The sequence below is a fragment of the Microcaecilia unicolor genome, chromosome 1 (assembly GCF_901765095.1).
Source record: "Microcaecilia unicolor chromosome 1, aMicUni1.1, whole genome shotgun sequence".
NCBI lineage: Eukaryota > Metazoa > Chordata > Amphibia > Gymnophiona > Siphonopidae > Microcaecilia > Microcaecilia unicolor.
The window spans coordinates 78,993,474-79,020,755 of record NC_044031.1 but is presented as its reverse complement, the minus strand read 5'-3'; the positions used below and the strand labels follow the sequence as shown (position 1 = coordinate 79,020,755).

At 42.2% G+C, this 27,282-nt stretch overlaps 1 protein-coding gene across 1 annotated transcript in view; it reads left to right on the top strand.

Moving 5' to 3' along the window:
• PTPRN2 (protein tyrosine phosphatase receptor type N2) overlaps positions 1-27,282 on the top strand; it is a 1,688,755-nt gene that overhangs the window by 1,493,886 nt on the left and 167,587 nt on the right. Inside the window, 2 exon segments of the mRNA XM_030198706.1 lie at positions 13,615-13,734; positions 23,825-23,991. Of these exon segments, the coding sequence (XP_030054566.1) occupies positions 13,615-13,734; positions 23,825-23,991 (287 nt within the window).

Sequence of the window (27,282 nt, the reverse complement as noted above, 5' to 3'; positions counted from 1 at the left end):
ACAGAGGGTCACAGCAGTGAATTTTGTGATCAGAAGGGCAGAAAGAATATTCAGAAAGAAGTAGGAACTTGGGGAGGGGAGCATGGGGATACTGTGAAGGGCCATCCATCCTACTTGGTGTTGGGGAAGATTGTAGGAAGGCTATAACCAGAATCTTCATACTTGTTTGGGAAGGGATAGTTAATAGTTAGTTGTGTGTGTGTGGAGGGGGGGGGGGGGGGGGGGGGGGGAATCTGTGGATATGATTTTTTTTCCAGTCTTTCTGCCACATATTCACTGATAAATTTTTTCAGTGCCTAACTTCTGCTGGTGCTAAACATGCCAGGGATAAGTGGGTTCAGGAAATGTAGTTGGGGATTGGTGAATAGAGTAATAACTTATGAGTTCATTATCACCTAATTTGAATTTTCTTTATGCATAAGTAATCAAAATTTTTGTGTACGATTATACACTTGGTTTAACCTTGGTTTTCTCTTGCCCTGAATCATTAGTAACTAGTTTACTATTTAACATGCATGCTTTATGTCTTTAAAGTGCACAGTATTTACTGCCTTTAGAGACTCAGCCCCTGTAGCATATTTGGGATACACAACACTGTCACACTGGTGCCTGAATACAGTTGCATGCTTAGCTGAATGAGAATTCCACTTGGCAGGTGCTTTCACCTTTATGATTTATTAAAAATTTGGAATACTGCCATTCCTGAGGGCATAACATCGCAGTTTACAATATAATAAAATCAAACATTGATAAAAGAAAAGAACACCATGTATATATATAGGAGAGAAATGATTCATACCATAAAAAGCAAAATAAAGACAACATCATAAGTAGTTTGGGCCCTGTATTCAGCCAGCGACAGGCAGCACATTTGTTGTCCACCGCTGGCATTAATCCTGGATATTCAATGCCAGGCCATTTCTGGCAACTGGCATTGAATTTCCAAGTTTATTTTGGCTGCTAAAAAGTTAGCCGGCTATGCAGATATTCAGCACTAACTGGTTAATGTTTAGTGGTCAAAGTTAGTTCTATCTAGGCTGGACATCCATACCATCAACAGTCCCTTCGTCTCAGAGGTACTACGTGTGTGTCCCAGGCTTTCTTGTCTCTATCACCTCACTGGGAGGTCATTCAATGCATCCACCACCCTTTCCATAAAGAAGTATTTCCTTAAGTTGCTCCTGAGTCTATTCCTTTCACCTTCATCCTACACCCCCTCATTCCAGAGCTTCCTTTCAGAAACTTGCCTCCTGTGCATTTATGCAATGAATGATATTCAGCTGCATCTGACATTGAGCAGTAATCAATGTAGTACAGTTACTGACTTAATTATTTAGGAGAACTGTCAGACTCACTTAAAACCAGCGGGTTGAAATTCAGCTGGGAAATACCAAACTACTGTGGCCAAGCAAGTTGAAAAGGAACTTTAGTTTACCATTATTGTTTGAAAATGTTTGAAATTTTGTGGGTCTGTGTACTACTACTAATCATTTCTATAGTGCTATTAGACATATGCAGCGCTGTACACATTATATGCAGGTACTTTCTCTGTCCCCAGAGGGCTCACAATCTAAGTTTTGGTACGTGAGGCAATGGAGGGTTAAGTGACTTGCCCAGAGTCACAAGGAGCTGCAGTGGGAATCGAACTCAGTTCCCCAGGATCAAAGTCCACTGCACTAACCACTAGGCTACTCCTCCACTCCACAGGCTACTCTTCCACTCCACTGTGTAGACACATATATTGAATATGACAAAGCAAATGACAGCATGGGCTCATAATGTTTGCTAGGTCACCAATGCTGCATCAAATTATCTTTGAAAATCATATATCTCTGAAAATTTCCACATCAGCATTTACTACTTTTTTAAGACTGTGTGGCATCACTACTGAGCACCAGATCCTATATCACACCCTGATCTTCTTGCTTCCTCAGCTGGTCCAGCAGCTCCCACCACCCTTGTCTGCCTCCTCTGCACCTGAGCCTGTCCCCTTGATTTTCAGTCCACCTCACTCAACTCCTGAGCCTGGCCCCAGTGGTGTCATGCAACAACCCATAGTCTATCCTCACTTCCATGGGGAGGTCTTCTGGGTTCCCTTTGTGGGTCAAAATGGATCCTCCCCTCCTGTATAGAGCCTGTCACAGCAGGCTCTGTCTCTGCACTGGCATGCACCCACTTCCCCCAAAATGTTGCCTTGCATACCACCTACATGTTAAGAGAATGAAAGAACTTTTGGTTCCTAAAGATGGCCTCTTTGCTTGCAGGTGGTTTTATGTGTGAGAGGCAGTAGGCCCAAGCACAGAAGGAAAATATGCTAGCTCTTAGAATTCTGTCAAAGTTTGATATTGCTGCTACTCCTGTTCTCTTTTGAGAAAAGCCTGTAGAAATTGAGCAATGGAGTGTGAGGTGGTTGGTTGTTTAATGCCTGCTGTGGCCTCAAGGGATATGTGGAAGAATCCAGTGGTGAAAATGCTAGGGCTGTGGTGACCTGGTGTGCCAAAGGGCTAGTGTACTCCATGCACTAGGCTCTAGGTCTGCCTCCAGCTGAAGCACAGGTGTACTATTGTCTCCTTATCTGATCTTGTGCGGCCATAGCTGCTCTGCCATATCAATGAACTTGAGCCTGTATGCTCTGTGTAATCAAGGGTCATCCTCCTTTGTTTCCTTTCTCTCCTGTGAGCTAGTGGACCCAGAAGCAACAGCTCACTTCCACTCATGTTTATCAACTCTACCAACAGACCATCCACCAACATCAAACACACAGCATCCATCACCAGCTGTGGCACAGGAAGACACACACACACTGCAAGATATAGACACACACAAACAAGCAGTCGCAGCAGGACACACTCAAATACACATCTAGATACACACAGAGAAATTATAACTGAGGGACACATCCAGTTAGATACACACACACACACACACACAGAGTGGATCGCCACTGCTCACCCCCCCCCCCCTCCCCCGATACATCAGGGGCTGCAGGGAGCAGTTGCGTGACTGGCAAGTAATGTTTCAAATCACATTTGTTTGGGGGGGGCAGTAGGAGGGGTAGTGACCACTGGGGGAGTAAGGAGAGGTCATTCCCGATTCCCTCCATCTGGTCATTTAGGGCACCTTTTTGTGCCTTATTCGTTATAAACACAGGTCTAGCTCAAATCGTCTTAGTTTTAGTCCTGAACAGTTTTGTTTTGTTCCATTATGGCTGAAAAACGTCTAAGTTTTAGGAATGCCCATATCTTGCCCTTAACAGTCCCCCAACACGCCCACTTGTGATTTGAACCACTTCTGACGGATTTCATAGAAAAACATCTAAAACTTGGTTTTGAAAATATTTTTTGTGAGAAAAACATGCAAATATAATTTATGCCACTTTTTGGAAGTTTTTCTCTTTTGAAAGTGAGCTCCATAGTATCATAAGAAAATAACATACAATAATATCTCAAACGGCCATGTCTTAATGTCGCATCCCTCACCTGCACCTCCGGTCCGCTCCTCGCTTCCTCTCTCGGTGAGGGGAGCGTCGGTCAGGCGGCCTCGGCCGGCAGCGAACGCCCTGCTCCTTCCCTGGGTGGCCTTGACGACGTTTCCATCTCTGATGGCGGTGGCTGCGGGAGCGTTGGCCATTTTGGCGACTGGCGTCCCGAGCTGAGGTCTTCTCTTCCGGGCGCAGAGCCCGGGAACTCTGGCCACACCTTCTGCGCCCGGATTGGCTGATGGCCATGGAGGTCCGCCCTCACTTGTCGGCTGGCCAATCGGGCTCCTGCCAGCCTGTTGAAGGCGTCTCTCTGCCAGCTGACTCACAGCGTTCCAGATGGGAGGGGTATTTAAGGAGCAGCTCTTCCCGTCAACTTTGCTTCGGCTTCTACTCTTGTAGACTTGCCTGCGCGTCTGGGTGACCTCTTGTCGCTACCTTCTGCTAGACCTGATTTGACCTTGCCTTGAACCTGACTACTGCTTTGCTTGCCACCTGCCCGAGAGACCTTGCCTTGAACCTGACTACTGCTTTGCTTGCCGCCTGCCCGAGAGACTTCGCCTTGAACCTGACTACTGCTTTGCTTGCCGCCTGCCCGAGAGACTTTGCCTTGAACTTGACTACTGCTTTGCTTGCCGCCTGCCTGAGAGACTTTGCCTTGAACCTGACTACTGCTTTGCTTGCCGCTTGCCCAGAGACCTTGCCTCGAACCTGACTACTGCTTTGCTTGCCGCATGCCCGAGAGACTTTGCCTTGAACCTGACTACTGCTTTGCTTGCCGCTTGCCCAGAGACTGTGTTCTGATCCTGACTTCTGCTTTGCCTGTCGCCTGCTGGTTCCTAGACCCAGCTCTGTACTGCCTACCTAGCCCTCCGAACCCCTGCACCACCTGCGGCCCTCAGCCCGCTCTATCCCACGGTTCCGGAAGTCCTGTTGGCCGCCTGCACCTGGGGGCTCAACTCCCGGGGAACGGCAGTCGCCGCAGGTGAAGACTTGGGGTGGTTCGGCTGTCCTTTGGAGGGCCGGGATCTATCATCTCTCCAACCCTCCAGCAGGACCCAAGGGCTCACGAGACTCCTAGACGAGACACTTAACTTTCTTGCAAAAAACAATATATGAGAAACTGCTGCTACTACTAGATATACACAGCGCTGTACACAAATTCTGATGAATATCTAGAGGTAGAGCATTCCAGATTTCAATTGCTCAATAATAAGACCCTTGAAGCACACTTTTATACCTAATACCTTTACATGATGGAAAATGCAACAGCAATCTGTCACAGTTATGAGTTGCAACCTGCCCACCCAACAGATTGATTAAAAAAGGAAAGATATCAGGTACATCTCCATGTAGAGTCTTTGCAAACAACACAGCTTAAACTTAATCCACAATTCTACCGGAAATCAATGCAGATCCAAAAACAATGGTGTCACATGGTCATATTTTTACTTCTGATATATCAGCCTGGCAGCTATATTGTAGACTAAATATAATTTCCTCATAAACTTTTACTGATAATCCAACATACAAGTAATTACAGTAGTCCAATGAAGACGGTACCAAAGACTGAACTAACACCCTACAATGATGCTGTTAAAAGTAAGAACGAATTACTCTCAATTGTCTTAATTAAAAAAAAGATTTTCACACTACTGATGTAACCTGCACTTCAAAATTCAAAGAGGAGTTCAAAAGGACACCTAGGGGACCTTTTACTAAGGCGCGCTGGCATTTTTAGCATGTGCTAAATGCTAAAGACGCCAATGTATTCCTATGGGCGTCTTTAGCATTTAGCGCACACCTATTTTTAGCATGTGCTAAAAACGCCAGCGCGCCTAAGTAAAAGACCCCCCCCCCCCCCCCCCAATACTTTAGACACAGTAACAGTCTTAAAAGTTGTTCCATCATGCAAGTGGACAGAAGTTGGAATAATGTCTTTTTTCAAAGTAATCTCTATCTGACAGGCTAATTCATTAGAAATGCTGAATACAATCAACAATCTGATTTAGGATTAATTGGAGGAAGACTGCCATGTACTATCGATGCCTTCTTAGTCTATTGACATATTTAAGACAAATCAATATATAGCCATCATCAGTCAAAAACTTCCTCCTTCCTCTCTTTATTATAAACAATTTTTATTTTTTGATTTTGTTTTTCTATAATATTTTAAATTTATTCAAATATTTCAACGCTCTCATAAAACTTTACGATAGATATAACTGTGAACATAGCTATTTCCGTAGGATTTCTATTCCAACTGCTCAATGTCCGTGGCATAGCTCTACGGAGTCTCCCCGTTTCACTTAAGTGCTTTGTCAGGAGCTGTCAAAATTATACATTGCTGTTGACACTAAGGTATTCCATCTGATCGTATAAGTCCTTAAGAGAGGAAGGAGGAGGTTTTTGACTGATGATGGCTATATATTGATTTGCCTTAAATATGTCAATAGACTAAGAAGGCATCAGTAGTACACTATTTTCCTTCAATTATTCCTAATCAGATTAAGTTGATTGTATTCAGCATTTCTAATGAATTTGCCTGTTGGAGAAGAGGTTATATCACATAAGACACGCTATCAGCCAATATAAACAGTAGTTGATAAACCTTTTTCAAACTAAACCACAAAAACCTGGTTTTCTCTGTATTGAGTTTAAAACAATATATTTGAGACCATCGTGTAACCTGTTCCATAATTTCTCACAGCCTAGAAATAAACTATTTTATATTCGCATGAATTGGAATCAATAAAAATATATCTGCATAAGAAAAAATTTGTTCCCCAGGAAATAAATTTGACTTATTCATTGTGCTCATATACAAATTATATAGTAAAGAAGAGATTGGGGACCCCTGTGGTACACCACAAGGGGGTACCCAACTCTGAGCAAATTCCACCTTTCAAACTCTTATGTCTATTCTTTAAAAAACCTTCAAACTACTGTAATACCACTTCATAGATTCCAATCCCTGACAACCTAGTATCCGAATATACGCATAGATTATTAGCATATTTTATAATCTACATCTGTCCATGCAAATTCTGCCCTGTAAACACCTATTGGCAAAGTACACACCATCATGTATTTCCACATATATTTATACTGATTAGTATTTTATAAGAGGTCATTAATGTACATACGTGGCCACACGTCCACAAAGATAACTTTTTTAAATTACCTCCTATATGTGTACTCCATATATATTTACACCAATTTTACTACTACTACTACTTATTTCTATAGAGCTACTAAACCTATGCAGCTCTGTACACTTGAACATGTAAGAGACAGCCCCTGCTCGACAGAATTTACAATCTAATTAGGACAGACAAACAGAACAAATAAGGGATTAGGGAATTACAGACCTGGGTACTGAACAAGTAAATAGGAGTTAGGCGTTAAAAGCAGCTTTTAGCCTAGATATGAAGACAGCTGGAGCTTTACGTACTGGCTCAGGAAGTCTATTCCAGTCATACAATGAAGCAAGATAAAAGCAACAGTCTGGAGTTGGCAGTGGAGGAGAAGGGTACAGATAAGAGAGATTTAACCAATGAATGGAGTTCCCGGGGAGGAGTGTAGGGAGAGAAGAGTAGAGAGGTACTGAGGAGCTGCAGAGTGAATGCACTTGTAGGTCAGTAAGAGGAATTTGAACTATACGCAGAAACAGGGAGCCAATGAAGTGACTTGAGGAGAGGCCTAATATGAGCATAGTGACACTGGTGGAATATAAGTTGTGCAGCAGAATTTAAACAGATTGAAGGGGAGAGAGATGGCTTGGTGGGAGACCTGTGAGAAGCAAGCTGCAGTAGTCTGTGAGGTGATAGAGTGTGGATAAGGGTTGTGGTAGTGTGCTTAGAAAGAAAGGGACAAATTTTGGTGATATAGAGAAAGAAACGACAGGTCTTAGCAGTTTGTTGGATATGTGCAGTGAAAGAGGGAGAGAGAGAGAGAGGAGTCAAAGATGGCCCCCAAGGTTACAAGCTGATGTAAATGTGTGCATCAATGTTTGTTCTCTAATGAGCTGGTTCTGGGATCCTGCTCTGTAAATACACATGGGTGTCACTGTGGCCTTTATAAAATAGATGCTATTTTGGACTCCTCACATAGGTGCCCTGTAAGAAAATCAGGCTCCTAGGTAGCAAGATTGCCACTTGTATGTGTAAGTAGTGCCTACCTATACACACAAAGCTCTTTTTGTATGTTTTCTGTGTGTAAAATGACTTCAGCCTAATGTGCACACTACTAAATACATGCTGTTTCATTGGCATTTATATATACTAGAGATTTCTTGAATGCACAGATTTTAACATCTACCAGTAAATAGTCAACTAGCAGCAAACAGCATTTTTTAAGAAAATGTTTATCTAAATTAGACCCCAGTATTCAATGCCAGATCAAGTCCAGGCACCAGCAGTGAATATTGGTGCAAAATGGACTTGTACAGGCTGCCAGGGCTTAGGCAGGTCTTGGTCAATATTCAGCCAGGACCAGCATAAGAGACTTCTGTGGATCCTGGCTGAATGTCAGCTGGGACCCACATAAGCTGATATTCCTGCATGCCCCTTCTCCACCCGCTAACATATCTTCTGAGCCCCCCCCCCCCCCCCCCCCAGTCCTGACACATCCTCCAAGGCAACAGATTATACAGAATTCATCGGTTAAGCTTCTTTCTAACTTCCGTAAATGTGATCATGTGACTCCCTTATTGTATAAAGAACATTGGTTACCAGTTGCACACTGGATAACCTATAAGATCCCATTTCTTACCCACAAAATCTATCCTTCAGAACCATTATATCTTTTTTGATTTTTGATACACTATACTCCCTCTCGACCTCTTAGGTCATTACACCATAACCATTTAACAATTCCTTCTTTTCAAATTATAAGACTTGACACAATCCGCTCCCAGATTTTTAGTCTCACAGCCCCTACTTTTGGAACTCCATGCCAGCATCCCTAAGATCGGAACTTTCTCACTGAACATCTAAACAACTCTAAAGACATTTATATTTTTCGTTTTTGGTTCCTTTGCCTTCACCCCTCCAAGGATCAGGACATTAGCTCCTACATCTTGCCACAAATGGTCTGTTTTATTCTTTTCTATCAAGAATTATAGTTCCCTCTTGCTTTTATTTCAGTATTGTATTACTATGTTGTAAACCGGTCAGATGACTTGTTCATGGGTGGTATACCAAGTTGTAAATAAACTTGAAAGTTAAACCTCTCACCCACCCAGGCACATCCTCTGCTCCCTCTTCCTCCCCCAGCACATCCTTGGAGCCCCCCCCCCCCTCCCCGGGCATTCCTTATTCCCTGGTAGTCCAGTGGAGTGATGGCGCAGAAGGAAACCCCACTTGCTCCTGCCCTTAGCAGATCCATTTTAAAACTGGCAGCTGCAACCACAGTACTAGAAGTGTTTTGTTCCAACTATTCATGAATGTTATAGTTGGCTGTTTAGGTGGGGCAGGAGTTGTGATAATCCTTTTATAATGTGTTGTATTAGTTTGGGAATAATTATTCAGCTGGCAGCAGTCAGTGTTTTTATGTTCGTTGCCAGTGTTGTGCCTGGATATTCAATGCCAAGCCATGTCCAGGAACTGGTATTGAATACCTAGGTTTATGCGGCCAGCTTTCTTTTATACAATTTAGTGTGATATTCAGCCCTTAACTGCTTAAGCGACACCACATAAAGATAGAACTGACTTTTATATGGTCCAGTATGGCTATTAACTTAGAAGGGGTTGCCGCACCAAAACCCGGAGCTACCACCGGCCCAACGCTGTTGCTGACGGTAGTTCTGCCTCGAGCACTTGCCATTTCCAGCATTACATAAAATAATTCCATAATTTCTAGTGCGGCGCTAACCCATTACTGACGGATTACCGTGGGAGCCCTTACCGCCAGCTCAATGGGTGGTGATAATTCTCCCTCCACATGGCCATGCGGTAAGAATAATCTTACTGCATGGCCATGTCTTTTTTAGGGGCTTGTTACCCACTGCAGTAAAAAGGGCCCTGGCGCATGTCAAAAATGGCTCCTGCCGCTACCGCAGGGTTCTTTTTACCGCAGCTTAGTAAAAGGACCCCTAAGTGTTGAATATTGGCATTTAACTGCATACTTGCCAACTCCACCCCCACACCACCCATAAAATAGCAGATGTTCAGTTAAGTGCTGCTGAATATCAATTGATAGCCCCACACAAGCGATTTAACTGGCCAGGAGCCTCTCCTGGCTGTTTATCGTGTTTTACGCTCTTATGCTTACATTATTTCATTTTTTTATCATAACCTCCCAGGCTTTTGATTTAGGATGCAGATATCAAGTGAGTAACATTAGAGTGGTTGAAATAATTAAATTAACATTTTTTAAAAGAAGAATGGGGACGGAATACACAAAGCAGTAAGGTAGGGGAGAGGCCCTATTTCAGAACCACTGCTGTAGAACCTTCTGGAACAGTGTCTACCTGATTTTAAAAAAAAAAATAGATAGTTGTGCACAAAGGTTTTTTTTTTTTTCTTGCTACTGCAGTGTAGACTACCACCCTCAAAGAAACATTTACAAATGTCTTGAACGAGAAGTGCATAGGAATGAAAATACCCGTTTCACTGTCTTATAGCCAGAGAGGCCTGTTTTCGATTCTCTCTCAGGCTTTATTCTTCCTCCTTCTGTCCAGGATGACAGACAACTCAGTAGGGTTCCGAAGTCATCACAGGCAGCTGCTGTGGAGGAGGAATATAAGTATTTGGTTTGGTTTGGTTTAGAAAGCCGTAGGCGACTTAAGAAAAATCCCATTGGGAAATGGTTCTCTGGCATAGATGCTACAGAGCCTGTGCATTTCTGCTTTTCTGTCACAAAATAATTGAAGTATTTTTTGTGATGGCAAGATGTCTCACTCTGAAAAAAAAAACATCTAGTCAACTAATTAGTACCCTGCAATATTGCAAATTATGCTTATCTACCCACTGTAAAAGAAAAAAAAACTTTTCCTAGCATGGTTTTGTTTTCATAATTCATCATGTATACAGTCCAGTTGTTTCACATGTTGCTCAGGGCCCAATGCAGAAAGCTACAGTGGGCAGATGTGCACAGTTAACAAGCAGTCTACATGCTCATTAAAGGCTGAACAATGCAGAAAGGGTTTTAGGCTGTAGACAGCATATTAAAATGCTTGGTAAAGAGGCTCTAAGCTAGTCCACAGCAATGCACAGATGCTTCTTAGCTATGTAATGATGGCTACCATGTGAGAAATCTAATGCCAGGTTTGAGACAATGTAGAAAGGTGAGGAAGAGCCCTCCAGCCTGAACCCCCTAAGCTGGACATAGCTTTCTGCTTTGGTCCAGCATCCCTGGTGTGTAGCGGCACCCCCTCCCCTGCCAACCTGATCCCCTTCCACCCAACTTCAAAAAATGCCATCCCTGTTGCCTAGCTGCATCGCACTCCCTAATATGGCTGACCCCACCCTCCTCTAAATGTTTAAAAAATCTCTGGTGTATAGTGGCATGCTACCCTTCCCCTGACCCCTCCACCCTGCCATTATATCCCTGGTGTCTATGGCATACCTGTCCAGGCGATCTCGCCAGCACCCCTTGACACCACCAATGTATACCTTCAAAGAGCTCATGCCTGTGGACCGCCATCTTGAAAAATGGTGGCACTTGACCCCCCACACAGCTCATACTGGAATACATTGAATGGGGGTCGGTCTGCTAAATGTGGATGTTTTTCCTTTATTTTGTGGTCTGAGTAGAGAGTACCAAATAAGGGAAAAATACCCTTACTTGGCAGTCTGACCATACTCAATATATTCCAGGATGCACCATGCGAGGCCAGGTACCATCATTTTACAAAATAGCAGTGCAGAGGCAGGAGCAAAAGGGTATCACTCCTGTATTTTTGAGGGTATGTGGTAGAGGTGTCTGAAAGGCCAGGGAGGTGGGTGGGAGGGGTGCCCTAGACACCAAAGATATTTTTTTTAATGGTGTAGTGGAAGGGTGTCAGGGTAGAGGGAGGGGTGCCACTAGACACCAGGAATGTTTATTTTAATGTTGGTGGCAGGGCGTGTTGGGTAGGGGTGGAGGGAGGGTTCTATTAGACTACCAGGGATGTTTATTTTATTGTTAGGGTGGGGAGGGGTTGGGTTGGATCTGCTAGAGGGAAGAGAGGTCACTAGACTACCAGGGATTGCAGGGGCTGGTGCAGAAAGCTGAGTCAGTGTGCACTGCAGCTTTTTTTTTTTATGTCACCCTTTACGTTGTGTGAGCTAATCACCGCTGATATTCAGAGGTACATTTTGCATTGAGCTGCAGATTACTGCCTCCATTTTAACACAGCAGAAAATTTGCAAGCTCATTGATTACTTCATCCTGTGGATATTTTTTTTTTGTGGAACCTTTCATTAGAAGCCAGCTTTCTTCATCGGTCCCTCAGTCAGTCACTCCAAACTTTAGCATATAAGTCAAGTCGTGGAAAAGTCTGCAAGTAGTCAATACTACTTAGAACCAGTAGCCACGTTTAGGGCAGTCATGGCGAGTGTTTGATCTTACAGATTTTTGTCCTTCTTTTGAACTATTCACCTTAAAGGCTGGATTTGAAGTCTACTAAGCTGCAATGTGATTCAAAAGAAATAGCCCAACTTAAATTCTCACTTCCTGCTCAACACTTATTCCGTGACTTTGGGCAAGTCATTTTTAACTCTCATTGCCCTTCAGGGATACTGATTATATTGTTTTCTTCTGTCCTCTATCTTTTGAAATTTTCAAGCCATCCAGGCATCAAAACTCTTTTGCTTAGACAGTCACCCTTGCAGTGGGAATCCAGGCATGTTTCTGAAGCATTAACCTATAACCATGATGTGATTGCATTCATATGAAAGACAATATGAATTCAAATCACTCTTGTGTCTAGATTTTTGATTGGCACCAAGTTATATAAAATAGAATATTTTTGCTAAGCTGTTCCTTGGCCATCTTAAAAATAAATTTTTCTTACCAGTTGGAGGAGGGAGGAGGTGTTTTTTTTTTTTTTGCAACACACAGGTTTTTATTGAATTTATATTATGGCATACAAAGCAAGTAAAAGCCTTTGTGTTTACAAACTAATTTACATGTAAATGGTTTTCTAAATATTTCTATAAAATAAATAATTGAAATGTAACCCTTTTCAGAAAGGCTAGTCTTTCTTCTTACTCATTAATTCAGTATGCTAATAACAAGACAATGGAAAACGCATGTAAATAATGGTTCAGTGCAACCTCCAGTAGCACTTTTTAATGATTGCACGGCTGCACATTTACTTGAGGGCCACTTTGGTTCTCATTCATCAAGCTGGAAGGTAGAAAACCAGCGCAAGCCATCTTTGGTTTTTATTTTGCTTTTCTTCCTAGTGTAAAAACAAGTCTACAGATCCTTTTTATTAGCAAGGATATAACCAGACGACTGTCTATTGTGCCAACCACAATAAATTGTTTAATGCTTGCTCTAAATTAATGTACCAATTTATTTATATATGTATGTTAGTATGTATTCATTCAATTCAATATTTACATTTAACTCAGGGTAGCTAATGTTCTCTTTACATTTCATTGTACTGGCTCATTTCTTAGTAATACTCAAGCCCCCAGAATGTCCTTTAATGAAGCAGAGATTGTGGTTCTGAAATAGGACATTTTCTGCTAGAAGTCCTCTAAGACACGGTTTTTAGTGTGGTATTAGGTAGTGTTTCATAGCATAAAGCTGTATTTGTGCATCTCCTTTTGGAAATTTGACTGATTGAGCAAGTGGTAATTTATTTTTCACTTACTGTACCTGATCAAATTCTGCGCACTGAATACGATGTTACTTTGCGGGACTAAAATGTGGCATCTGTATTCCTAAAGAGCTTCCTCTAAATATAGAAAGATACAGGAAAGCTCCTGCCTTATATCCACAAGAAATTCCTGGAATGGAATATGTTCTGCAGAGCAGTCCAAACGCTTTCAGAGACTTGGAGGCAGCTGCAGCAGGCAAGCAGTGTCTGCTGAAAATGAAATGATTTTCCTTCATTTTGATTGTATATGTGAGTGTAGTAATTCAGCATGTCACACAGTAATTAGGCAGTCACAGTGTGCCCTTGGTGTCTCTGTCTGCAGATGGTCTGGGAGAATGGCTGTGTCGTTATTGTCATGCTGACGCCGCTCTCTGAAAATGGAGTCACACAGTGCCATCAGTACTGGCCGGATGAAGGATCGAACCTTTACCACATCTATGAGGTACCTGAACAACTTACCTAGTGGGAATCTTGGGGGTGGCATATGGATTAATGAGCACAATATTAACGAAGGTGATGTATCCCTGTAGAGCAGGTGTTTTCAGCCCAGTCCTTGAGACACACCCAGTCAGTCTGGTTTTCAAGATATTCACAATGAATATGCATGAGATAAATGTGCATGCTCAGCCTCAATTATATGCACATTTCTCTCTTGCATATTCATTGTGGATATCCTGAAAACCTGACTGGCTGGGTGTGTCCTGAGAACTGAGTTAAGAACCCCTGCTCTATACCACATGCAAATCTACCGAATGATTTAGTAGAGCTACATTTGTGCATAATTCAAGAAAAATGCTGAGTTTACCATGTATAAATTCTGGGAGTGAAATATTAACTTACCATGGGGGTAATTTTATAACTATGTAAACGCATATATAGCATGTGTATACTTCTCTTGGTATGGGCATCTGTGAATTTTCAAAACCAAAATATGTGTATGCTTTCATTTTGAAAATTATCTCTGGGAATTTAATGTACTTTCATTTGCACCTGCTTATTACCATGAACACACTTCCAGATTCTTTCACTTGTATTTGTATTTTTTAAATTGTTTATTTACTGATTTTAAATAATTTTCCAAAGCGAACTTTGACAAGAATATGCCTAAAATACAAAGAAATCATATTTAAAAGGACATTACCCTAAACATAATATAAATATAAAGGTGTAGTCCACATTATGAGGGAGGTTGATGCACAATTTCTATAAGAGGATAAGGAAATTTAAAGGAAAGTAGAAAACAAAATTATAAAGGCATTTAAGAGATCAGCCAGCTACATCATTAATTTCTTTACTATTTATTTATTTATTTATTGCATTTGTAACCCACACTTTCCCACCTATTTGCAGGCTCAATGAGGCTTACATAGTATTGTTAAACATGATTATTCCAGTATATCAGGTATAGTTAATATTGTGTGGAGATTAATTAAGGAAGAAAGAAGAAGGAAGGGGTTTATTAGGGAAATTATAGGAGTTGGGTTTTCATAACTGAGTGGGTTGGTGAAGTGGGTTAGTGGGGCTCTAGGTTCTCATTGTAGGCCTTGTTGAAGAAGTATGTCTTCAGAGATTTGCGAAAGAGAGTCCAGAGAATCTCTATAGATTAAGTTTTCGGAATTCTTGCATCTATAAAAGTTTGAAGCTGAGAAGGTTAAAAAAAATGAAATGTCGAATTGTCTATCTGAAGAACACACTTGCACAGGAACCTTAATTGAAATTTAGCACCCAAAGACAAGGTTTCCTGTCTCAAAGATAAGAATTTCTTCCTTCTTTCTTGAGTTGATCCGGAAACATCCGGAAATATCTGAATCTTTTCTCCCAAGAAAAGAACTGGAGCAGATTGTCTCAAATATAGTCTCAACAATGCCTCTTTATCTTGCAAAAATACAAAGGAAATCAGCAAAGTAGAACGAAAGTCCACTTCGTCTTGATTGTTCTAAAAGCGCTGAAACATCTAAGCTATCTGAGGAAACATTCATAACGACTTGATCCTTAGGTTTAACTGCTCGAGTCGGCAGATGATAAAGCTTTTGTATAGGAGGAAATCCATTTTCAAGATATTGAAGAACTTCTTTAAGAAATCTATGAAACAAGTCTCTTGAAGAAATATGTTTTACAGAGGGAAAATTTAGTATCCTCAAGTTCAATGACCTAACTCCATTTTCTAAGTTCTCCAATTTACGGTTGACCACATCAGCATTTTGTAATAATTTTAACTCCACTTCTTTAACTTGCTTTAAAGTTATATCAGAATTTTTTAAGTCTGTCTCCTGATGGACAATTTGAGATTGAAGAGATTCTATCATCGAGGCATTCGATCTCGTATTGAATACAAACGTAAGGCAAACCTTGTGCAAAGATTCCATTGCTAACCATAGAGACTCTAATGTTACCTTAGGTGGCTTCTCCAACGGTTGTAGGGCCATCTCAGAGCCAGGCCGCACTCCACCCTCCACCAGCAGCTCCGATGGCAACTCTGGTCCTGATACGTTTTGCCCAATATTCGAGGGAGTAGGTAAAAGGTTCTGTTTGTCGGGAGAAACTCCCTTTTGAAGTGTCGCACTAACTTGGGAAGAACTCTCCCTGGCCCGTCCAACTACTTCGACTTCCAAAAGCTTGACAGGTGTTCCTCCCAGCATGCTCCTTGCTTCCAGAACCAGCTGCACTGGGCTTTGCGGGCTAAGTGAAATTTCACATTCCAGGCCGGGACTCCTCTCTGTACTGGTCAAAGGAGTGCCCCTGGATGTAGTTGACGTTGCATATGCTGTGATCGGTAACTGGCGAAGAGTAGGATCCGTAGAGGGTAAGGAGAAACCTCCTCTATTCTTTCCTTTCCTCTTTGGCATTGTGAATAAGAAAATAGTAACTAGAGAAAAAAAATCTCCGGAGCTCAGCATAGCACGTCTGGTCTCAACGCCATCTTAGTCAACCTCCCCTTGCATTTGTATTTTTAAGTCTGCCAAAAATGTAAACACTCCAACGCCAGAAATGCCTCTACTCAGGGTAAAGTTACATCTATGCAATCTGTAAACATGCAACTATGCCCATGTCAAGTACACAATTATTTACATGCTTTATGTATAGAAATGGCTTTTAGAATGTCCCTCTGTCAGCCATATCACATCATATTGTACTAGGACTATTTTTAAGAGTCTTTTGATGTCTTCCAGCCCAATATTTAGCGCCATTTAACCAGTCAGAATGGATGCTAACCGGTTAAATAGCATTTAACCAGCTATCCGCCAATATTCAGCGAAGGATAACCAGATATCCTCCACTGAATATCCTTGGTTAGCGACTGGCAGATAGCCGATTATATCACCGATTTTTAAACAGGTTTGGCTGTCATATTTGGCCACATCAAACCCTAGTATATCTTTGCCTGGTTTATAGTACAACTTTTTTATTGATGACAGATTAACAAGATTTTGCGTGAACATAGCTTCAATTGTCAGAGCATACATAAGAGTACTAAAAGTTGTAAGTCGTCATCGAACGTTTAACATCCCCCCCCCCCTTTCCCCCTACCTCCACCCATTAGCTATATGCTAATCCATGATAGCAAGCACAGTTAAACAGACAGACATGGTACATGAAAGTTTCTCAAATTCACATACTAGACAATGATTTACCTAACTCCTTTCTCACCTATCCCGACCTTATCCTATATAATAATTCTCACCTCCAATGTTCTGTCTTGCTGCCTGTGTCCGTGACTTCTTGGTCTGCTAGGCTCCGAAGCCCTGGCTGACGTCACTGGACCCATTATGACGCGAACCCGAGGAAAAAAAACCCTTACAACTGATCCACTCTCCCCCCCCCCCCCACGAGTTCCAGACCCCAACTCCCTCCCTCCCTCACTCCCTCCCTCCCTCTGATTTGCAGACCCCCTCCCTCCAATTTTCAGACCCCCCCTCCAAGTTCCTGACCCCTGGACCCCTCCTGCCGCGACCCTCTCGAGCCCCCCTTCCCGCTGCCAACCTTCCCCCGTTGCCGTCATGTACCTATGCTGGTGGAGGACCCCAACCCCCGCCAGCCAAAGTCCTCTTCTCGTCTGCGCGGCGTGGACGAATGATCTGATCAAATTTGAATCTGTGTACGTGCGTCTGACATCAGACGCACACACACAAACAGATTCAAACTGCCTGAAGTGCACTGCAGTACCCACTAAAACTGCTCCAGGGACCTGCATACTGCTGTCATGGAGCTGGGTATGACATTTGAGGCTGGCAAAAAATATTTAAAAAGTTTTTTTGAGGGTGGGAGGGGGTTAGTGACCACTAGAGGAGTAAGGGGAGATCATCCCTGATTTCCTCCGGTGGTCATCCGGTCAGTTCGGGCACCTTTTTGAGGCTTGGTCGTAACAAAAAAATGGACCAAGTAAAGTCACCCAAGTGCTCGTCAGGGACGCCCTTCTTTTTTCCATTATTGGTCGAGGACGCCCATGTCTTAGGCACGCCCCAGTCCCGCCTTCGCTATGCTTCCGACATGCCCCCATGAACTTTGGTCGTCCCTGCGACGGAAGGCAGTTGAGGACACCCAAAATCAGCTTTCAATTACGCCATTTGGGCGACCCTGGGAGAAGGACGCCCATCTCCTGATTTGTGTCGAAAGATGGGCGCCCTTCTCTTTCAAAAATAAGCCTGTATGTGTCCTGTCTACCATCTGTAGCCCTGTCCCTATCCTTCCTCCAGTTTCAGCATCTGCCCTCAAAGTGTTCCGATCCAGCCCTTAAATTCAGCAGTTTCCCCTCCATTCATATCCAACATTTCTTCTCACTCCCCTCTCCTCCATCCATGTGCATCTATTTCATCTGCCTTCCATCCCCTCCATCCATGTCCAGCATTTCTCTTCTTTCCCTTCCCCTCCATCCTTGTCTAACATTTCTCCTCTCTTCCCTGCGCTCCACTCCATCCATGTCCAGCATTTCTCCTCTCTTCCCTCCATCCATGTGCATCTCCTTCCTGACTTCCCTCCCCTCCATCCATCCATGTCCAGCAACTCTCCATTCTCCCCTGCCCTCTCCTCCATCCACCCATATCCAGCAAATTTCCTCTCTCCCCTGCCCCCTCCATTCATCCATCCATGTCCAGCAATTCTCCTCTCTCCCCTGCCCTCCCCTCCATCCATTCATGTCCAGCAACTCTCCATTCTCCCCTGCCCTCTCCTTCATCCACCCATATTCAGCAAATTTCCTCTCTCCCCTGCCCCCTCCATCCATCCATGTCCATCAATTCTCCTCTCTCCCCTGCCCTCCCCTCCCATCCATGTCCAGCGATTCTCCCTGCCCTCCTTTAGCTCCCCGACAGCCCTTATCTCCATTTTTTTCTGACCCCCCCCCCCCCCCCGCCCGTGAGTTTAAACCTTTTATTTTCTGTCGCAGAGACGGCAGTGAAGAAGACAGCACAGCGGGCTTGCCTCTAGCCTTTCCATTCCCTCACACAGTGTCCCGCCCTCGCGGAAACAGGAAATACATCGTCGCAGGAAGGCAGGACACTGAATGAGGGAAGGGAGAAGCTGGAGGCGAGCCCGCTGTGCTGTCTTCTTGACTGCCGTCGCTGCAACTGAAAATAAAAGGTTTAAATGCGGGGGGGAAGGAACGGAGAGGAGAGCTGTCAAGGAGCTGTGGGCGGGAAAGAGGGACCGTCCGAGAGCTACCTGCAGTGTTGCACCGGCCCTGCGTTTGTGGGGGCAATACCCGAGCTTCCCCCCCAAACTACGCCCATGCCTAGTCACTTTATCCTTTCCTCATAGGAAAGTCATCCCATCCCCTTTATCATTTCCATTGCCCTTCTGTGTACCTTTTCTATTTCCACTATATCTTTTTTGAGATGCAGTGACCAGGACTAAACACAATATTCGAGATGCGGTCACACCATCAAGCAATACTAAGGCATTATAATGTCCTCATTTTTGTTTTCTATTCCTCTCCTAATATCTAACATTCTGTTTGCTTTCTTAGCCGCTGCTGCACACTGAGCAGAGGGTTTCAACGTATCATCAACGATGACACCTAGATCCCTTTCCTGTTTGGTGACTCCTAATGTGGAAACGTGCATTACGAGGCTATAATTCGGGTTCCTTTTTCCCACATGCATCACTTTGCACTTGCTCACATTAAACATCATCTGCCATTTAGATGCCCAGTCTCCCAGTCTCATATGGTCCTCGTAATTTTTCATTCCTCTTATGATTTAACAACTTTGAATAACTTTGTGTTGTCAGCAAATTTAATTACCTCACGAGTTACTCCCTTCTCTAGATCATTTATAAATATGTTTAAAAAAACAATGGTCCCAGCACAGACCCCTAGGAAACCCCACTATCTATTTGCTGCAATTTTAATGTGGCACAAATTTGCATGCTTATTATTTTGAGCGTGTCGCAGCAATTGTTCTGCACTAGATTCACAGTAGAGTTTCTCTCTGCCCACAGACCTTTGAGCATCAGCCCCAATATTTGTCATTTCAGCATGCAAAGTCACCCTTGCAAAATTTTTCGCTTTCACAAAGGCTAAAATTTCACACATTTTTCCAAAGGCAATATTTTATTTCAAGTAATAGCTATTAAGGTGCAGTGATTCAAAACCATCCAAAAGCATCGCACCAATAATTGGCACATGAGTGGCCCATATTTTATTTTAAAAAATTACACATCAGTGAGGGGTAATTGTATATTTTCACAAAATTTGGGAATGCAATACCTTGTGCATTGTTTTTCTACCGAGCTCATTTATATGGGAGAAAATAGCAGACATTAACCCTAACTAGTGCACACAAAGTGGCATACTTTTATGTATGATCCTAATGTGCTTATCCAAACATGAATTTATTTTGCTTGGAGAAATGATATTGGCTTTAGGGTTGGATTGTATTTGAACTAAGCCAATTTTATGTTTTGGTATCCTTATAGTCCAGTAAAAAATATAGGAGTCAATATTCAAAGCAGTTTAAATGGTCAGAAATAGATAGTGCATCTGAATATGCCCAGTTAGCACCTATGCCAAAACTGGCTGTTTTGTAGGTGGTCCAGGGATAGAGTTGTCACTTAAATAGCTGTGTGCCAATATTCAGCACTTAACCACATAAGGTAACTGCATTAATAGGACCGCATAAAACACAGTCCTATCATTATGCAGTTCACCTTATACAATTAAGTGTGAATATTGCACTTAGGGGCTCATGGCAATATGACATGGGAATAACATTGGCAAAGTCCTTCAGTAGTTTAAGGGCTTCCTCAAGTTCAGATCATACCAAGTGAAATTCACAGGTGCCATCTCACCATCATGGACTCCTATATGTGAGGTGCTTTGAGGCTGTATCCTCTATTCTCTATGACATCATCATGGCACCACTTGGGAAGAAACTAGAAGAAAATGGTTTTCAACACCTTTATTTATGCTTATGACATGACCATTTACATACCATTCAATAATGATTTAAGTGAAATTGTGAATATTATTAATCAGGTTTAGACCTAATGGAATCATGGGCATCAACCTTTATACTGAAATTAAACAGGGAAAAAATAACAAAATTTCTAGTCCTTGCTGTTCCATTTCATTCATACCATATCAAAGAATTTGTCATTGACCAACGTAAATACCCACTAGAACAGAGTATGAAAATTCTGAGTATCACGATTGATCAACACCTTCCTTTTGACTTGCAGGTATCTTCAGTGGTAGTGAAAGTCTTTAACCTTTGTGGAAGTTGAAAAGAATTAAACCCCTTTTCTCAAAAGAATTATTTAGAAACTTAGTCCATACTTTAGTATTGTCCCAATTTGATTACTGTAATGCAGTATATGCAGAATGCAAGGAAAAAGAAATGAAATTACAAACTGCCCAAAACACTGTTGCAAGACTTGTTTGTAAAGTTTCACTATCTAATAAGGATTCACCATTGCTTCACTCATTACACTGGCTCCTGATCAAAGCCAGGGTTTCAACTGTGTTTTCGCCTTCCAAATTATCAATGGTTTGGCACCTGATTACATGCTCCCTTTGATTGACCTTCCTGCTTGTAATTCCATCCTTGGATCTAGGGACTTCTTATTTCTTCATTACCCTAATTATAAAAAGATTGCTTACAAAATGATCCGTTCAGCTGGTTCTTATCAATGAATGAATTGGTGGAATTCTGTCCCAAAGGTGATTAGATCTGTACCTGATTGCATAAGTTTTAGGAAATTGCCCAAAACATTTTTTTAAAGTTCTTGCAACAAGATAATTACGATTGGTATAATTAAGATAATTGAGATTGGTTATAATGTATCTCTTGTAATTGTTTATAATTGATGCTTGTTAGACATTTTCAACCTTGTAAAATGTATTCTAAGTTCTTTTTTGCAAAAACTTATATAAGACATCATATAGATGATTCACTCAACTTTTTCTTCATCAGGAGATATATCATATTGTATTTTCTAAATTATTTGCATTGTAAGCTACATTGAACCTTGAACGTTGTTTGGGATGATGTGGGATACAAATGTCAATATAAATAAATAAGGGCCCTGTTAACTAAGCCGCGCTGTAGACATGCAAAACTTTTTAGCATGCGCTAATGCTAGAGATGCCCATAGGAGTATAATGGGTGTCTCTTATTATTATTCAGTGCACACTAAAATGTTAGCGTGCCTACAGTGCAGCTTAGTAAACAGTGCCCTAAATAAGTAAAATTTTCAAAAGAGAAAGCAGCCTCGAAAACAGCATAAATTGGCATTTGGATGATTTTCAGAGAAAATTGTGATTTTCAAAACTCAGATTTGAGATATTTTTCTCTGCAGTGCATGCAAATCACAAGGGGGCACGTTGGGAGTGAGATTTGGGTGTTCCCAAAACTTGGGACATTTTTCTGCTGTAATAGAACAAAGTAAAAAAATGTCCATGGCTAGAAGACAGCTTGGTCTAGACCTGTTTCAGTCATAGCTAAGTCACAAAAAGGTGCCCTAAATGACCAGATGACCCCTGGAGGGATTAAGGCATGACCCCGCCCCAACCCCCTAAAGATATCAAAGAAAAAGTACATACCAGCCTCTGACAGCTTCAGGTGTTATGGTCATAAGTACATAAGTAATGCCATACTGGGAAAAGACCAAGGGTCCATCGAGCCCAGCATCCTGTCCACGACAGCGGCCAATCCAGGCCAAGGGCACCTGGCAAGCTTCCCAAATGTACAAACATTCTATACATGTTATTCCTGGGATTTTGGATTTTTCCAAGTCCGTTTAGTAGCGGTTTATGGACTTGTCCTTTAGGAAACCGTCCAACCCCTTTTTAAACTCTACTAAGCTAACCGCCTTCACCACATTTTCCGGCAATGAATTCCAGAGTTTAATTACACGTTGGGTGAAGAAACATTTTCTCAGATTTGTTTTAAATTTACTACACTGTAGTTTAATCGCATGCCCCCTAGTCCTAGTATTTTTGGAAAGCATGAACAGACGCTTCACATCCACCTGTTCAACTCCACTCATTATTTTATATACCTCTATCATGTCTCCCCTCAGCCATCTCTTCTCCAAGCTGAATAGCCCTAGCCTCCTTAGTCTTTCTTCATAGGGAAATCGTCCCATCCCCGCTATCATTTTAGTCACCCTTCGCTGCACCTTTTCCAATTCTACTATATCTTTCTTGAGATGCGGCGACCAGTCCTATTAGAGCAGCAAGCAGATCCCTGGAGTAGCCTAGTGGTTGGTACAGTGGACCGTAGAGAAGGGGACCCAGGCCCATATCCCACACTAACTGATACACTTGTGGTTTAAAGTGTAAGCCCTCCAAAATCCACCAAAAACCTGTAGTATCTACATAGAGATAACACCTGGAGGCATAAGGGCTATTGTAGTGGTGTACAGTTGGGTACAGTAGGATTTTGGTGGGTTTTGGAGAGCTCATCATACAATCTAAGGGGGTAATGGTGAGATGTTCACCTGGGATCTTTTATGTGAAGTCCATTGCAGTGCCCCAGAGGGTACCCCACTACTCTGCTGAGATGTCAGTGTGGCCAGTCTACTAAGGATGCTGGTCCCCATACATCCCCAATTGCTTGTTTTTGTGCATTTTTTCCCTTGGATTCTTTTTTAATGGTCCTAAAATATAGATGCATTGACACAAAAACATCTAGCAAATGGCATTTTTGAAACAAAAAGTTGGACATTTTTCTGGTTTGAAAATGGCCATGTTCTTTGCTGGATTTTTTGTATGTTTTCCACTAAATGTCCACAATCAGATTCAGATATTATATCGAAAATGCCCCTCTTAACATCATAAGCTTTAACCATCTGTATATGCCTAGATATTAAGTGCCAGTGCCCAGCCCAGCTTGGCCCAGTGGCCAAAAAATTACAGATTGTGCTGGTTGAATACCTACTCCATAATGACCATGCCCATCAACAAAGCTAACAAAACAAACAGAAGAATGATCAGATTGTTAGACAAAGCCACCAGTAAGACTTTAAAATATGGTTTCACTTTTTGTTTTCTTAGTCTGTTTTTAAGTTACATTCATTTTCTTTTTTTCAATCAGGTAAACCTAGTCTCAGAGCACATCTGGTGTGAGGATTTCCTTGTAAGGAGCTTCTATTTGAAAAACCTTCAGACCAGTGAAACGCGCACCGTGACCCAATTTCATTTCCTTAGCTGGAATGACCAGGAGGTGCCACCTTCTACAAGATCACTTTTGGATTTCCGCAGGTACAGCAACTAGTATAGCAGCACGTCAAAGAAAAATCACTGTATTTTACATTAAGTCCTTGAAGATTTGGTCTGTAAATGTGTTGGGCTTTTGCAGTACATTATCAAAGAACTTGAAGCAACAGCTCAATGAGATTTGCAGTAATTTGTAAAAGATTTTCTAAATGTATTGTTAATTATAATAACAACCTCGATATATCAATCAAAATTGTAGATTGGTAATATGTTCTGGTTGACATTACTATTTGCAAGTTCATGGGTCAGAATATATTAAGTATCTTAACTCCTATCAAATGAATACATTGATTAAACAATCAGTAAAGTAGAGAATGTTATATGTAGACCAGGAGACTGACTTGGTATTTTTGTCCCTTAACATTCCTCTACTTATCCAGCCTCCTTGTTACGATTTTTTCTGATAAACTGTACATAGGTTACAAAACCCCATGTACAAATCCTGTCTCATCGTGTAGGCCAGTGCATAGGGCGAACAGTTCCCATTTTGACCTCCACATTGACTGGGACCAGGAATGCTGTGGAGGCAGCACTTACAACCCCTTAAAGAGAAAAAGTCATGAGAATCACCAGGCCAAATTTAAAGCCCATGAAACAAGGATCTGTAACAACCCCTGACTTCCTAGATCCACACTCAAGGCCATTGCTGCAATGACCAGACTAAGGATGGGTAATTCTAACAACTCCTCAGGTAATTCTGAATCAAAGCTCATACTGCCATAATCACAGTACTAGGCTGGAAGGAAAAAGAGCAAGGAGGAACATCTGGGACAAAAAACACTAGGAAAAAAAAGGAAAGTTCATATTATGGAAAAATAATAACTCAGCTGGCATCCTCTCCATTCAGCAGTTCTTACTATCACTCATATTTCTGTCTTTCACCTCTCCTTCTGCACTCTTTTCTCCTAGGGTACTATACTCCTCTCTCCCTTTCCTATCTGTCTCATTCCATTCCCATATATAAAATAGTGTATCGCTTGATGTAGTGTGTTTGAATTCAGGGATGATATAAGCTTAAGCTTGAAAGACTATACTTATTTAAGCAGAACCTCCTGGTACCAGTCCAGGTTGGTCACACATGATGGGCTTCTACATTATCGCTCTTGCCTTGATCAGTAATTTCTTGTGTTTGTTTAATTTGAACAGAACGTAGCATTACAGTGCAGGATATATGGCCAATTTAGAAGCCTTATACGTTTAGATTATCTGATAAACCTTTTTGGTACTACTGAAGAAACAGATCATTTTTGATGTGCTGTGACACCATCTTATAAGTACATATATTTTCGCTCTTATTTAATCACAATTTCTATGTGAGTATCCTTTCATTAATAACCATTTCCTGTAGCATGATGTTCATAAACTCTTTTTTTCATAATCTCTTCATCATAGAGTTCTGCCAGCAGCAACTACAAATAGTACTATAAGTCAGCTAAACTTCTACAAATTTCACATTCCCATATAGTCCTAATGCTTTTTTTCAGTTAATGCATAGAATAAATAAAGGATGTGGGGAAAAAAGGCAAAAAAAAACCAAACAAACCTTTTTTTCCTAGTGTGGTCTATTATTCTGCTTTGAATTATTAGCATTGGAAGAGGAAAAATCTATTTATGGATTAGTTTTAAAAAATGCCATTTTAGAAGCTCAATAGCAATATATAATGGCCAGTTCCTTGGTTAGTTCTGATATAAGACACAGTTTTAGCCAGTCTCCAAGCTCAACTGTGGCATGCATTTTCATAACCTACTTAGAACAATGTTCTATCAATGTTGTTTTTTTTTTCACTTTTTAATTTTACCAAATTAAAGATAAGGGGCCTAGTTACTAAGCTAAGTTAGCTATTAATGCAGCAGTTAGCATGTGCTAACAGTTAACACTGTTGCCACGCTAACAATATTGTGCAGATAGCGCATACTAATCTCATGTTATCTACCTAATCAAGCAATAGCATGGATTGGGTAGAGACAGTGCCTTAAATTTAACATAGAGGGGCATAATCGAACAGAAACGCCTATCTCCATGGGCGTTTATCTCTGAGAACGGGTCCGTGAAGGGGCGGACCCAAGCGTATTTTCAAAAAAATTAGACGTCCATGTTTTATTCGCCAAGTTGTGAGCTGGGCGTTTTTGCTTTTCAGCGATAATGGACAATGAAATCGCCCAGCTCAAAAACGAATAAATCCAAGGCATTTGTTCGTGGGAGGGGCCAGGAGTCGTAGTGCACTGGTCCCCCTAACATGCCAGGACACCAACCAGGCACCCTAGGGGGCACTTTTACAAAAACAGAACAAAAGGTAAAAGAGCTCCCAGGTGCATAGCACCCTTCCCTTGTGTGTAGAGCCCCCCAAATCCCCCTCAAAACCCACTGCCCACAAGTCTACACCATTACTATAGCCCTAAGGAGTGAAGGGGGGCACCTACATGTGGGTACAGTGGGTTCGGGGGGGGTTGGACGACTAAGCATTAAGCAGCACAATTGTAACAGGTGGGGGGGGGATGGGCCTGGGTCCACCTGCCTGAAGTCCACTGCACCCCCTAACAACTGCTCCAGGGACCTGCATACTGCTGCCAGGGAGGTGGGTATGACATTTGAGGGTCAAAATAAAAAGTTGTGAAACATCATTTTTTGTGGTGGGAGGGGGTTTATGACCACTGGGGGAGTCAGGGGAGGTCATCCCCGATTCCCTCCAGTGGTCATCTGGTCATTTAGGGCACTTTTTGGGGCCTTATTCGTGAAAAAACAGGGTCCAGGAAAAGTGCCCTAAATTCTAGCTAAAAACGCATACTTTTGTCCCATTATCTGTGAAATGCGCCCATCTCTGTTCGGCAGATAACCACGCCCCAGTTCCGCCTTCGCCACACCTCTGACACGCCCCCATCAACTTTGTCCGCATCCGCGACGGAGTGCAGTTGAAAACGTCCAAAATCGGCTTTCGATTATACCGCTTTATTCGTTTTTGTGAGATAAACGCCCATCTCCCGATTTAGGTCGGAACTTGGGCGTTTTTCTCGTTCGATTATAAGCAGGATAGTAACATAGTAGATGACGGCAGAAAAAGACCTGCACGGTCCATCCAGTCTGCCCAACAAGACAACTCACGTATGCTACTTTTTGTGTATACCCTACTTTGATTTGTACCTATGCTCTTCAGGGCACAGACCGTATAAGTCTGCCCAGCACTATCCCCACCTCCCAACCACCGGCTCTGGCACAGACCGTATAAGTCCGCCCAGCACTATCCCTGCCTCCCAACCTCCAGTCCCGCCTCCCACTAC